The sequence below is a fragment of the Hypanus sabinus genome, chromosome 13, assembly GCF_030144855.1.
Source record: "Hypanus sabinus isolate sHypSab1 chromosome 13, sHypSab1.hap1, whole genome shotgun sequence".
Taxonomy (NCBI): Eukaryota; Metazoa; Chordata; class Chondrichthyes; order Myliobatiformes; family Dasyatidae; genus Hypanus; species Hypanus sabinus.
The window spans coordinates 62,557,227-62,572,163 of record NC_082718.1 but is presented as its reverse complement, the minus strand read 5'-3'; the positions used below and the strand labels follow the sequence as shown (position 1 = coordinate 62,572,163).

Below are 14,937 nucleotides of genomic sequence, written 5' to 3'. Positions count from 1 at the left end.
CCACCAAGGCCACTCAGCTCCTGACCTCATCACCTCTTTGGGCCAGAGATGAGGTGAGAGTGATAACCCTTGACATCAAGGCAGCACTCGACCAAATATGGCATCGGGTGCCCTAGCTAAAACGGAGTCAATGGGAATTAGGGGGAAAACCCTCTGCTGGTTGGAATCATACCTGACACAGAGGTAGATAGTTGTGGTGGTTGGATTTCAATCATCTCAATTTCAGGACATCACTGTAGGAATTCCTCAGGAAGTTGTCCTAAGACTAACCATCTTCAGCTGATTCGTCAATGACCTTCCTTCCATCATAAGGTCAGAAGTGGGGATGTTCACAGATGACTGTACAGTGTTCTGCACCATTTGTGACTCCTCAGGTAGTGAAACAGTTCATACCCAAATGCACCAGGACCTGGACAATGCCCAGGCTTGGGCTGACAAGTGGCAAGTAATATTCAAGCCACGCAAGTGCCAGGCAATGACCATCTCTAACAAGGGAGGCTTTAACCATCATCCCTTGACATCCAATAGCATCACCATCATTGAAACCCCTACTATCAACATCCTGGAGGGGGGGGGGGGTGGTTTACCATTGACAGGAACTGAACTGGTCTGGCCATATAAACACCGTGATTACCAGAGCAGGTCAAAGGTTAGGAATCCTGCAATGTGTGTTACGAACCCCGTAACTGGGTCACTTACCAGCAAAGATAGAGAGGTCCGTTGAAGTCTGAAAGTACCATTTTTAACAGTATTTATTAGTAAAAATGCACAAAAATAATATCAATGCAAATATACAGATAATATACGTCGTCAATACTAAATCTAAAAGTGCGGGAATAATAATAATCAATAAGAAATAAGCTGTATCGTTGTCTAGGGGATAATGTATTGTCTGATGGAAATATAAAAGTCACTCAGTTCATGCAGGCTGCAGCCTTTGGGGACCGCTGTGTGGCAATGGTTGGAGAGAGAGAGAGAGTTTTGGGAGAAAAACTTGCCGGCCTTCCTTTTATGATTTTGATCCATTGGAGTCTCGTTGGTGTGGCCGTTCACTTGTGGCCTCTCCTTTAGCTAAGCTGTTCTTCCGTGATGAGCCCGCTACCCTGGCAAGGGAGGACGCACACAAGCCCTCACCGGCGTTCGCTATAAAATGCTATCACTGGATTTCCAGCGTTTCTTCTGGTGCGTCTAAAGGGGTTGTTCCCCAGACCTTCTTTTATCCTTACTCAAGGGGTCTCAGATGTCAGTCAGGTTGGGATGATGCAATCCCTCAACCAGCCCACTCTGGTCGTCCCCTGAGGGGCTTCAATGAATAGTACAGTACTCAGTACACAATTCCGTCTCCAAGAGACAATGGCCATTATCAGTGGCTTCGTTTCGCTGAGGCCAGGACACATTCCAAACCTTGTGGATTCTCTCTCATTTCCTGGGCCCCAGACCCGAATTAATAGCGATCTTGCGATTCTCGAAAAGGAGGGGGCGACTTTGTACCCTTTGGCCCCTCAGAGTTGTGGCATATTCGTAACATGTGCAACTCACTTCCGGACTCCCCAAAGACTGTTCATCATCTATGAGGCTCAGGTCAGGAGTGTAATGGAATACTCACCTCTCACCTGAATGAATGCAGCTCCATCAACATCATCCGATACAAGGCAGCCCTCTTGATTGGTACCCCTTTTCACAGGCATCCAATCCCTCTACTGTTGGCGAACTATTGTAGCAGGGTGTACTTTCTACAAGATGCACTGTAGCAACACATCAGTGTTCCTAAGGCAGCACCTTGCCACAACCACTACCATCTAGAAGGACAAGAACAACAGATAACTGGGAACACCACCACTTGGAATTCCCCCACCAAGTCATTCACCATCCTGACTTGGAAACATCACCATTCCTTCATTGTTGCTGGGTCAAAATCATGGAATTCCCTCTCTATCAGCACTGTGGGTGTATCTGCACCTCAGGGACTGCAGCGGTTCAAGAAGGCAGCTCATCACCACCTTCTCGAGGGCAACTAAGGATGGGCAATAAATGCCGGCTTAGCTGGCGACACCCGCATCCCATAAATGAATAGATTAAAAAAAAGACCCCAGCCGACTTACAGGTGAGGCAGAAAACCAGGTACAGTCAGCCCTCCTTATCCACAAGGGATTGGTTCCGGGACCCCTCAAAGATACCAAAAAATACAGATGCTCAAGTCCCGTATTCAACCGGTCTAAATGTGGTGGACATTAGGACCGGGCAGCGGAGCTCTGAATCTGTAGTGTTTCTGTTCACGAAAATAATCACGATTGAAAATAAAGTGGAAGTAATAAAGCAATTGGAAAGAGGTGAAACGCCATTGGTCGTTGTAAAAGTGTTAGACTATGTCGGTCAACGATTGGGACAATTTAAAAGGATAAAGTGAGAAAGGGCCTGCCCCGATGAAAGTTACAATTATTACTAAGCAACGCATTGGTTTAATTATTGGGTTTTGGGGTTTTGAGTTTTTGATCCTCCACATCAACCTGACACGGATGGAGAGCGTATTCAGAAGCGGTCTGTCACTGGATCGAACTCGGGAACTTCTGCAATGGCAAATCACTTCTGTAGAAGAATTTGCCAAGAACTATCATGGTCAAAGACCATGATCGTCCACGTCATAAAATGTGGCAGATAATGATAATGGTGATGATTCATAAATTATGAAGGTTCCTTGAATCATATTTAGGTTTTTATCATTTAGTTAGAGATCTGCTCTTACTGTCCTTTCTTGTCATTAAAGCTAACTAAAGCATGTTTGCTTTGAAATCCATTCCTCACTCATTCCCATTTGCTCAATCTGTTAACTTAATTTTGTGATTCGGTACTTCCAATGAGTACATAATTTTAATGTCATCAATCTTTGTGCCATTGGTGTGAGGTCGCAGAAAGTAGCTGCTGTTTCTCAAAAACTGGTCATATTTATGTACTAGCTACTGGCTGTGAGAGACACCAGCAACTCAAGAGTAACTGAGTCTCTGCAAAATAAGTGACCATATTCAGCTTATCAGCAGATATTTCTTAAAGTCATCATAGGACTTCGTCACAACATTGCTTTAACTGTTTTCTTTTGTATTTGTGATATACAACCAGCTTGTTCCTCTTTGTTCAAAACATGTAACTACAGAAGCACCAAATGAATTCGATAGTCTTATGAGGATAGGTCGAGTGAACTAGTGATTTTGTCTAGAGCAAAGGAGGATGAGAGGTGACTTGATAGAGGTGAACAAGAAAATAAAAGATGTGGATTAAGTGGATATCCGGAGACTTTTTCTCAGGACAGATATGGTTAATGCACAGGGCCATATGTTGAAGATGATTGGAGGAAAGTATTGTCAGAAGTAAGTCTCTTGGTGATGCAGAACGCAGTGCCATGGGGTGGTGGTAGAGGCTGATACATTAGGGGAATTTAATAAGCTCTTAGGTTCTGTCGGAGGGAAGGGTTAGATTGATCTTAGAGTAGGTTAAAAAGGTTGGTACATTTTGTGGTCCCTCATGCCTGTACATGTGTTATAACTAAAAATAGAATGCTCTCAAATATTGTATCAAAATATCATTTAATTTTTAAACTGTAGATTTCTATGTTCTGTGCTGGTGTTGGTGGTGGAAACGGATACAACAGGGTGTTTTAAGAAACTCTTAAGTAGGTACATGGAGCTTAGTAAAATAGAGGGCAATGCAGAAGGGAAATCCAAGACAGTTTCTAGAGTAGGCTACATGGTCGGCACAACATTATGGGCCGAAGGGCCTGTATTGTGCTGTAGGTTTCTATGTTCTAATAATCAATGTGGTAATATAATTTCATAATATTCAATGTTGCAGCTCACCATGATATATCCCACAATGTGGTTTTAGAACATAGAACAGCACAGCACAGTATGCCTGGTCACCTCCTCAAAGAACTCTATCAGGCTTGTTAAGCATGATCTGCCCTTCACAAAGCCATGCTGACTGTCCCTGATCAGACCATGATTCTCTAAATACCCTATCTAAAGATCCTATCTCTCAGAATCTTTTCCAACAGCTTTCCCACCACAGATGTAAGGCTCACTGGTCAATAATTACCTGGACTATCCCTACTACCTTTTTTGAACAAGGGGACAACATTTGCCTCCCTCCAATCCTCCAGTACCATTCCCGTGGACAACGAGGACATAAAGATCCTAGCCAGAGGTTCAGCGATCTCTTCCCTTGCCTCGTGGAGCAGCCTGGGGAATATTCCATCAGTCCCCGGGGACTTATCCGTCCTACTGTATTTTAACAACTCCAACACCTCCTCTCTCTTAATATCAACATGCTCCAGAACATCAACCTCACTCATATTGTCCTCACTGTCATCAAGTTCCCACTCATTGGTGAATACCGAAGAGAAGTATTCATTGACGACCTTGCTCACTTCCACAGCCTCCAGGCACATCTTCCCACTTTTATCTCTAATCGGTCCTACCTTCACTCCTGTCATCCTTTTGGTCTTCACATAATTGAAGAATGCCTTGGGGTTTTCCTTTACCCTACTCACCAAGGCCTTCTCATACCCCCTTCTTGCTCTTCTCAGCCCCTTCTTAAGCTCCTTTCTTGCTACCCTATATTCCTCAATAGACCCATCTGATCCTTGCTTCCTAAACCTCATGTATGCTGTCTTCTTCCGCCTGACTAGAGTTTCCACCTCACTTGTCACCCATGGTTCCTTCACCCTACCATTCTTTATCTTCCTCACCGGGACAAATTTATCCTTAACATCCTGCAGAAGATCCTTAAACATTGACCACATGTCCATAGTACATTTCCCTGCAACAACATCATCCCAATTCACACCCGCAAGTTCTAGCCTTATAGCCTCATAATTTGCCCTTGCCCAAATTAAAAAATTTTCCTATCCTCTCTGATTCTATCCTTTTCCATGATAATGCTAAAGGTCAGGGAGCGGTGATCACTGTCCCCCAGATGCTCACCCACTGACAGATCTGTGACCTGACCCAGTTCATTACCTAATACTAGATCTAGTTTGGTATTCCCCCTAGTCGGTCTGTCAACATACTGTGACAGGAATCCATCCTGGACACACTTAACAAACTCTGCCCCATCTAAACCCTTGGAACTGATCAAGTGCCAATCAATATTAGGGAAGTTAAAGTCACCCATGATAACAACCCTGTTATTTTTGCACCTTTCCAAAATCTGCCTCCCAATCTGCTCCTTGCTCAATCTGCTGCTACCAGGGGGCCTATAGAATACCCCCAGTAGAGTAACTGCTCCCTTCCTGTTCCTGACTTCCACCCATACTGACTCAAAAGGGGATCCTACTACATTACCCACCCTTTCTGCAGCTGTAATAGCATCCCTGACCAGTAATGCCACCCCTCCTCCCCTTTTCCCCCCTCTCTATCCCTTTTAAAGCACTGAAATCCAGGAATATTGAGAATCCATTCCTGCCCTGGTGCCAGCCAAGTCTCCATAATGGCCACTACATCATAATTCCATGTATGTATCCAAGCTCTCAGTTCATCACCTTTGTTCCTGATGCTTCTTGCATTGAAGTACACACACTTTAGCCCTTCTACCTTACTACCTTTACACTCTTTATTCTGCTGCTCTTTCCTCAAAGCCTCTCTATATGTCAGATCTGGCTTTACTCCATGCACTTCTTTCACTGCTCTATCGCTCTGGGTCCCATCCCCCTTGCAAATTAGTTTAAACCCTCCCAAACCCATGCCAGCAAACCTACCAGTAAGGATATTGCTCCCCCTTGAGTTCTGGTGCAACCCATCCAATCTGTACAGGTCCCACCTTCCCCAGAAGAGATCCCAATGGTCCAAAAATCTAAAACCCTGCCCCTGCACCAACTCCTCAGCCACGCATTCAAATGCCATTTTCTCCAATTCTTACCTCACTATCACGTAGTACTGGCAGCAATCCTGAGAACGCCACCCTTGAGGTCCTGTTCTTCAGCCTTTTGCCTAGTCCCCGAAAATCACACTTCAGGACCTCATCCCTCTTCCTGCCTATGTCGTTGGTCCCAACATGTGCTTTCCCTCTCGTACCAGGATGTCATACACTCGGTCAGAGACATCCTGGACCCTGGCACCCGGGAGGCAACAAACCATGCGGGTGTCCTTCTCACATCCACAAAATCTCCTGTCTGCTCCTCTGACTATAGAGTCTCCAATGACGACAGCTATCCTCTTCTCCGTCCCATCCTTCTGCACCACAGGGTCAGACTCAGTGCCAGAGGCCCTGCCACAGTGGCTTACACCTGGTCGGTCGTTCTCACCAACAGCATCCAGGACAGTAAGCTTATTATTCAAGGGAATGGCTACAGGGGTGCTCTGCACTACCTGTCTACTCTTCTTCGCTTTCCCCCTTGGACTGTCACCCAACGACCTGCTTCCGGCAGCCTAGGTGTGACTACCTCCCTGTAGCTCTCATCTATGACTGCCTCATTTTCCCTTATGAGTCAAAGGTCATCCAGCTGCTGCCCCAGATTCCTCACACGGTCTTCCAGATTGCCCAGCCACAAGCACTTCTGGCAGATGTGACTCTGCGGGAGAGCGGAGTTCCCCCAAGACAGCCACATCTCTCAGGAGAGGCACATCACTGTCTCAGGAGGCATTGTAAAGACTAACTGGGAACAAGCTCGTCCTCCACCTCTTCTTGTCGAAGCCTCTCGAGACAAAGCCTCAAATCTCCACTCCTTCACTGGCCGCTTTCCACAGGCTTTTGTGAGATAAAAGAAAATGAATTCCCTAAGTATTGAGAAAGGCAGAATAAATTAGATCTGGGGTAGTTGTCCTATCAAGAAGTTTGGTGAATGCTTTCAACCAAAATGTTAACTTTTTCTTTCCTTTAGATGTTCTGTTGGACAGTGATGTACTTGTTATTAACTGTTTTCTCTCTGGTTGTATTTGTGAGGAATGAAAGCCAGTCAGACTGTAACCTGAAATACATACACAATGATCAGTTGTAAGCTCTAAATAACACAAAGTACTAGAGGAACTCAGCAGCTTAAGTATTATCTATGGAGAGGAATAAAGAGTCAACATTTCGGGTAGTGACTTCGTCAGGACTCATGAAGGGTCTCGGTCTGAAACTTTGTATCTATTCCTTTCCATAGACGCTATCTGAGTTGCTGCAGCATTTTGTGTGTGTTACTCTGGATTTACAGCATCTGCAGAATCTTGTGTTTAAGATGTAAGCTTTATTTTATGTCCTAATGATTCCATGTTGTTGTACTGAAAGGGGTGAGCACAGCATGTAGTCTCAAATTCTGATACAGTTCTAAGCAAGGCTCTACCGTTGTGTGTGTTGTACAGGCTGTCTAGTGCAACATGAGCTATTAATCTCATCTCCACTTTCAGATGTGGTCAGTCCCATGACAACATGAGCATTGAGATTTGCTGATAGGCTTTACTCCATATTCAGCACAAGTGAGGATGAGTTGCTAATGTATTTTCCACTGTGTAAGACCACTTTCTCCAAGCTGGATCGAGGATGACTCACTCTCCCCCCCCCCCCCCCCCAGTTATTTAGGTTTTATGGTGTCTAATGAGCCAGTTTTGGGAATTACAGACTACTCTCGGCTATATCCCAGTTGTCAGCAGTATTTGTTTACAACTATCATTATCTGTCAAGAAAGTAATCTTTCTGAAGATGTTTGTATATGTGCCAGAATCTTGTAATATTTGAACCATTTCATTTCAATGAGTGAAAATTAAAATTAATAACTTGTAATTTTACCAAAGCAAATTTTATGAGTTGATGTGATGCGAGCATGAATTCCTTTAAAGAGCAGAGATAAGGTTCTAACATAAATTTATAATTCGTTTCAGGCTATCGAGGTTGCTGCTTAGATTGCCTGCACTCCGACTCATGAGTTCTGCCATCACAGAAGAACTCTTCTTTGCCGGACTAATAGGAAATGTGCAGATTGACAGTATAATACCTTACATATTGCGAATGGAAACTGCAGAGTACAACAGTCAAATCACAGGGTCTGCAGTGTGATTTAACACCTATGAACAATTATAGCAACCTGTTGAAAGCTTCTTCGCCTTCTCTTCCACAATGAAGGACAATTGCAGGTTGTTCATGTAAAAAAAAATCACGGGGTAGTCTTTAACAAAGAATGAAAGAAACAATTCATGGAGACTAGACTGTGAATATTTTTCATTGATGAATAGTGCTTGATAGCAGTTGTAATAAAAAAAGAAGTGACCATGAATGAGCCCTTCCTTTTTTAAAATTGTTAGTTTCTGCAGTTTGCAGAATGCGTGTACAGCTTGGGTTGAAAATGCCATGATCATATATTTGTTTACCCCAATTTTTTTTTTTAATTTTTATAGGACTGTGTTTGACTAAACAGTCATTTGAGAACAATGGGCTTGTTTAATGTCTCGATAACATATTGATAAAGCACCGATGTTGCATGTCTGAGACTGTTCCAGTATATAGCATAACGTTTAGATGTAGATCCAGACACCTTATTGGGCAAGTATTGGGCAACTATGTGAATAGCTGGCAAATTGTCTTTATCGAATGAATGTGTCATTGTATCTGGTAGCTTAATTTTATTGATATCACATCTGTATCCTTTTTTGATAAATAAGAACGTAAGGAATATGAGACAAGACAAATTAATTTGCTGTGTTACCATGCAAGGCTTATGTTCGATTTAGTGGTCCTGTCCATTGTAAAGTTACATTGAAGCTCACCTGATTTTTCAATGGACTGACAACGTGGCCCAATTGGTATATATCCGAAGGAAACAGTCTCACTTCTTTTTCAAAGTCACGCGCAGAATTATTAAAAGAAAAAAATTAACTCAGATTGGATGTTTTATAAAAAAAGCAGCTGTAAAAATATCTTATTGTAGCACTTTGATAGCTGTTAAGAAAACACCAATGGAAAATTTTATTCTCAGTTGTCCCAGTTTCTTTCCCTGCCACCAGTCCTTCATCCCACACCTGAATTTTGATTTTCAGCCGTTACCCTGCTTAAAGTCCAACAAAGCACTGTAGAATTGAAAATTTAGCAGGCAGTGAGAGAGAGAAATTGATGTTCCTACTTCAAGGATTATCAGTGGCAAATTACTGTAAGCAGAAATTTGAATAAAATTTGCTATTTTCACATTTGAAATTGCTGGAAAAAAATGACTTAGGTGATGGGCCCAGAAGCCATGGGCTGAACACAACTTTATTTGTGCTAAAATCTCCTGAAGCATAGTAATTGACTTCAATTTTATGTTCAATAAAATGAAAATCGTTGCTAGGTATTTAGTCTGTACAGTTACAGGTTTAGCCAGTTTTTGTGTTGCGCCAATGTTTTCTGCTGCACTACAGTGGAAATATTGCCTGCATCAGAACGTTTTACGGAATGTCATTTGCAAATACATGTTTTCTGTACGAATTGTGGTTTACAATATTCAACTCCAGAATTTTATAAAATGTCCTGTCAAACACTTGGATCTAAAAGAAATGCTAGCTTTGAGAAACTAGAGATTACATCGCCTGTTATTTTGTTAGGTTTCTTTCACTAATTACTTGCCTTCCTTTGGAGGAAGCCTTTTCCTTTCAGCAGTCATAATCTGCTGCAGATTTCCATTAAGTCCGAATCTGTGTTTATTTTTATTTGAAGGTAGGGTGAGCGAATTCTTTTTTGGTTTGTGAAGCCAGGTGAGGTGGAAACAAAGCAGTATCAAATGAAACATCTGACTTGCTAGCTTTCTCACCAGCTTTTGCAGGATAACTTAAGTTGACTATTTTGTATAAAAACAAAATATATAATTTAAAAATCATTTTTGTGTCTGATTCTTTAAGCCCATTTCCTTCTTCCCACCCTGTGCATTCACAAACAAGGCTCTTGTATGTTTCTAAAAATGTTTTCTATTCCTTGCAGGGCACATTCAAAGACCACATAGAACATTTACTTCAATGTAAATGCTAGATTCTATAACTAATGAAAATATGTTCATGTTGATAAATGATTAACAACCCCCGGAGTAAACATTGGTAATGTGAAATTGCATCATTTGATTTGTCTACACTAACTTGACAGCTGCCGCAAAAGAACAAATTTCATATCGTATGTCAGTGATGATCCTGACTCTGAAAGGCTGACCATTCATTACTTGTATTTCCTGATACATTTCCATATCAGGAAATGTAGCATCTAATCATTAGTTGTTGCCACGACAATCAAGAATTGGTTTCATTTTCCCATGTTACAGGACATGGAGTTGTGGCTGGCTGAATCCGTGTATAACATTAGAGTCGCTTACTATATATTATACATAAGTTATAGCTGATAGATAGTGTGTTCTCTGGTTTGAAGTGCTTTGCATTCCATATCTGTATAGTATACACTAGTGATAGCTCTGTGTCTATACTGTCAGTAAGCCCCCTCAGATATTTCCTCCAGTGTGCTTTTTGTATAAATGCTCCTGTAAATCTCTTGAAATCAGACTACAAGTGTAAATTCTATTTTGGCTGTATTTTTTTAAACAAATTGTAACTGATTTTATTAGGGGAAAAAATCTGTGATGTTTTACTTGTTTGTATATAGCTACATGTTAGGATGATGGCAATAAGATTCTGAGTATTAAACGGCAGCAAAACAAACATGAATTGTGTGTATGTGTGTATGATAAAAACATAGTGAACTAAAGCTGGCGTTTCTGTATTTTGTTAGTGATTTTTGTAAGGAAACCAGTAGCTATTGTACAAAAAGCAAAATACCGCAGATACAGGAAGCTAAGTTTGAATGACAGTACTGTGTGCCCTGAGCTTGTCAAACAGCCAGAAGGAGGATGGTAGTTTCTGTAACTTCACTGGGCTTAGCAATGCAAAGGGGCATTTCATGTGCCCTGGTAAAGCTCACAGCATTGCTTGTGCTGACATCACCTTTATCATTCCATTAAACAGTGATCCACTTAGTTTTGTTACCCCATCCCTGCATTACTTCAGTATCCACAAATAACAATCTAACTTAATTATACTTGTTGACTGAGCAGCTATAACTCTCTGGGATACAGAATTCCAAATACACTCGACCTTTGCAGGAAGTTCTCAGTCAGCAATGGCTAATTCTTTATTCTGAAATTAAAATTCCTTATCCACAATTCCTCAGCTGCAGTAACATCCTTTGAATTGAGAGCAACACGTACAAAGTGCTGGAGGAACTCAGCAGTTAGGCAGCATCAATGGAGAGGAGTAAGCTGTCAACATTTCAGGCCAAGACACCAGGACTGGAAAGGAAGGGGTAAGTCCTTTCCAGTCCTGTTGGTGCCTTGATCTGAAATGTTGACTGCCTGCTCCTCTCCAGTGATGCTGCCTAACTGCTGAGATCCTCCAGCATTTTATGTTTGTTGCTCTGGATTTCCAGCATCGGCAGTGTTTATCCTGGGAATTAAATGTGTTCGATAGGATCATCTGCCCTACTAATGAATCTCTTTAACAGCTGCATCATTAATGTAGTTAAGTAGAATTAGAGAGTAGCAAAAGATTTCAAGAAGCAGATTTAAGGAAAACATTTATGGAACACAAGCCATGGTTCATATGCCCCAGGGATTTCATTTCAGCACCATTTAATAGATGACACCAACTAGATGTTTGTGAGAAATCCCTGTTGTCTCACTTGAAGCTGTTAGAATTCAGAACTTTGGTGTAGTAAATTGTTGGATTAGCATGGATAAGTGCAAAAGTCCAAATTTTTGAGAGGTCCTCTCTGCTGATGTTTTGATTGCTGGTAAAACTGCCCTCTAAGCCTACAGCAGACTAGAGCTGGCAGTAGGTTCAATTACATCATTTATTTCAGCGAAGAAGAGTGACTGTGGCACATTAGAGTAGTTCCATTTTTGATCAATGAACATCAACATGAATTGGTTCCCTGTGTTGTAATTGTGAAAAATGTGTTTATGATTGTTCATGTTAAACATTTATAAGCAAATATTTAAACTAAGTTTTGACAGTGTGGCGATCTACACTGGCCGTCAAAGACTTTTGATCTGTAAGGCTTGTTGCTTCTGGTCAGAAATGCAGGCCCCTCTGATCAGCTTGGAGATGCTGTGTGGTGAAACAAGACTGGCAGGTAGGGCAGCTGCAAGCCTGAGCAGTTTATTCAGTTTATGGAACTTCTAACTAAGTGGCAAAGCCTCAGGGCTGAAGTGGTAAAGTGGAGGTGCTACTGTTCTTCTGTGTGCATTGTAATTCTCCAAATAATGAAACATTTCTCAACCATAGAGTGACATCAATGGGATACAGTGCCTGTCCTTTTAATCTTTTTCCGCTGCCACATTCCTGGAACCTAAGCAGTTTCCAGGTGAAGCAGAGATTCACTGGCACTTTTATTACAGTGTACAGTCCTTATTGTTCACAATGTACCCTCCTCTTAGAATGCGATCAATTTACAGAAGCCTGACCCTAAGTTCCCACTGCCTTCAGCTCCTATGCTGACTGATGTGTCTGTATCATCCTATTCTGTACTGTTAGAGAGATGTCCTTTGCAAGCTTGAAGAACAATGATTCAGTGGTGCAGCCAGTAAAGTTGTCTCAAAATGCCAATGACCCAGCCTCGATCTCTGTGAAGTTTCAACATTTTCACTGTAACCATGTGGGGTTCCTCCCACCATCCCATGTGGGTCAGTACGTTAGAAGCAATTCACAGTGGCCAGTTAGTGAGTGGGAGAATAAAATGTGTTAGTAAATTTAGTATAAATGGTCTGCAGGGATGTGGGCTGAACACCCTGTTTCTCTGCTAACGGACCTCAGGCTCAAAATGTGGCACTGGTGTTACCTGCCATTTAAGTAACAGGAAATAGCAGTATTCTACTCAACAGCATCATTAGGGCAAAATCCTCTTCCATCCAGTACAAAGCAGTCCATGTGATCAGCATCCCATCGGCAACATCCAAGATTCACAATTACTGCTTTGTCAGAGCTGCCAAAGTTTCCTTAGCGTTATTTTACAGGCCTGTGGCTGCTGATCCCTAATGGGCTGGGTACATCGTCCTGATCAATCCAAATCCAGTGATTCCTTCCTCCGTGGCCTTGCATGAAACTCCTGCTCAACAGTGGCAGTTTTGAAACCGCACCATGCCTCAGGCAATGAGTTCAGTGATGCTTACAGCCAGAGAATTAATTTGTATAAATGAATTTTTTTTCATTTCATCAACCACCTCATACACTGTAGTAGGGGGAAGCTGTTACATTATTATCACCAATTTCAGGTTTGTACAGGAATCCTCAGTGATTGACAGCTAATGGCCAGGGCAAAGCTGAAAATGATCTGCTGGAGGTCTAAGTTTCTGTGTGATATAGACACAACATGGGGGTGGGGAGTTTGCTACCATTTACAATGAATGAAGGGCCTAAGCTCCTAAGGCCTCACGCCAAAGGAGCACCAAACCTGGACGTGAATTTAGAAGGGTTAAATGTAGTCAGCATCTACTGAAGGATCACTGAAGATCTCTCCAATGTGACTCTGCCCTTGAAGTGAGCACCATTGATTCCATCACTCAACAATCTAGCCAGTCATAAAGTACTTCAGCATGGAAATAGGTTCTTCATCCCGACTGGTCTGGCCTGTCCCATCCACCTGTACCTGGACCATATCACTCCAAACCCCTCCCATCCATTTACGTATCCAAGCTCTCCTTAAATGTTGCAATCGAACCCGAATCCACTGCTGCTGCTCTCATTTCACACTTGTATCACTCTGAGTGAAGGAAGTTCCCAGTCAGACTCTCCGTAAATATTTCACTTTCACCCAGAACCTATGACCTGTAGTTCTAGTCTCACTCAACCTCCGGGAAAAAGCCTGCATGCTTTCACCTACTGTATACCCCTCATAATATTATACACCTCTGTAACATGAAGTCCCACAGATGCTGGAAATCTAGTGTAACACACAAAATCCCAGAGGAACTCAGCAAGTCTGGCAGTATCAATGAAGAGTCAACATTTTAGGTCGAGACCCTTCATCCCTTTTGGAACAAGAAGGCAGCGGGAGAGCACTTAAGGATTTCCAGCGGGAAGACATTTTGAGTTCTCGGGGGAAGAGAGAGGCCAGACTGCGCAGGCGTGTGATGTCAGCCAGTTGAGCGCAAACAGTTTAAAAAGAAGGCAGCCATAACCAGCAGGCAGCAGAGTGAAAGGGCTTTGGCAGTAACGGGACGAGGTGAGGCAATTGTTGACTGCAAAAGGAAGTAGTATGTGTGTGAGGCTGGTTTTCTGTGGTCGGTGTCAGATGTGGGAAGTCCTGGAGTCTCCCGGCGTCCCGGACGGCCACATCTGCACCTGGTGCATCGAGATGCAACTCCTAAGGGACCATGTTAGGGAACTGGAGATGCAATTTGATGACCTTCATCTGGTCAGGGAGAGTGAGGAGGTGATAGAGAGGAGTTACAGACAGGTGGTGACTCCGGGGCCACGGGGGACAGGGAAATGGGTCACAGTCAGGAGAGGGAAGGGGAAGAGTCAGGTACTAGAGAGTACCCCAGTGGCTGTACCCCTTGACAATAAGTACTCCTGTTTGAGTACTGTTGGGGGGGACAGCCTACCTGGGGGAAGAGTCAGTGGTCGTGTCTCTGGCACAGAGTCTGGCCCTGTGGCTCAGAAGGGTAGGGAAAGGAAGAGGAAGGCAGTAGTGATAGGGGACTCTATAGTCAGGGGTTCAGACAGGCGATTCTGTGGACGCAGGAAAGAAACTTGGATGGTAGTTTGCCTCCCAGGTGCCAGGGTCTGGGATGTTTCTGATTGCGTCCAAGATATCTTGCGGTGGGAGGGAGAACAGCCAGAGGTTGTGGTACATATTGGTACCAAGGACATAGATAGGGAAAGGGAAGAGGTCCTGAAAGAAGACTACAGGGAGTTGGGAAGGAAGTTGAAAAGCAGGACCTCAAAGGTAGTAATCTTGGGATTACTG

At 43.0% G+C, this 14,937-nt stretch overlaps 1 protein-coding gene across 20 annotated transcripts in view; it reads left to right on the top strand.

Annotated features, from left to right (window-relative positions):
• The window catches only part of nr2c1 (nuclear receptor subfamily 2, group C, member 1), a 139,167-nt gene extending 128,853 nt beyond the window's left edge, over positions 1-10,314 (top strand). For all 20 annotated transcript variants that reach the window (XM_059987791.1, XM_059987787.1, XM_059987783.1 and 17 more), the window contains one exon: positions 7,848-10,314. In XM_059987791.1, coding sequence (XP_059843774.1) covers positions 7,848-8,022 — 175 coding nt within the window. In that variant the 3' untranslated portion in view covers positions 8,023-10,314. The remainder of the gene's footprint in view (positions 1-7,847) is intronic.
• The last annotated feature ends 4,623 nt before the right edge of the window (positions 10,315-14,937 follow it).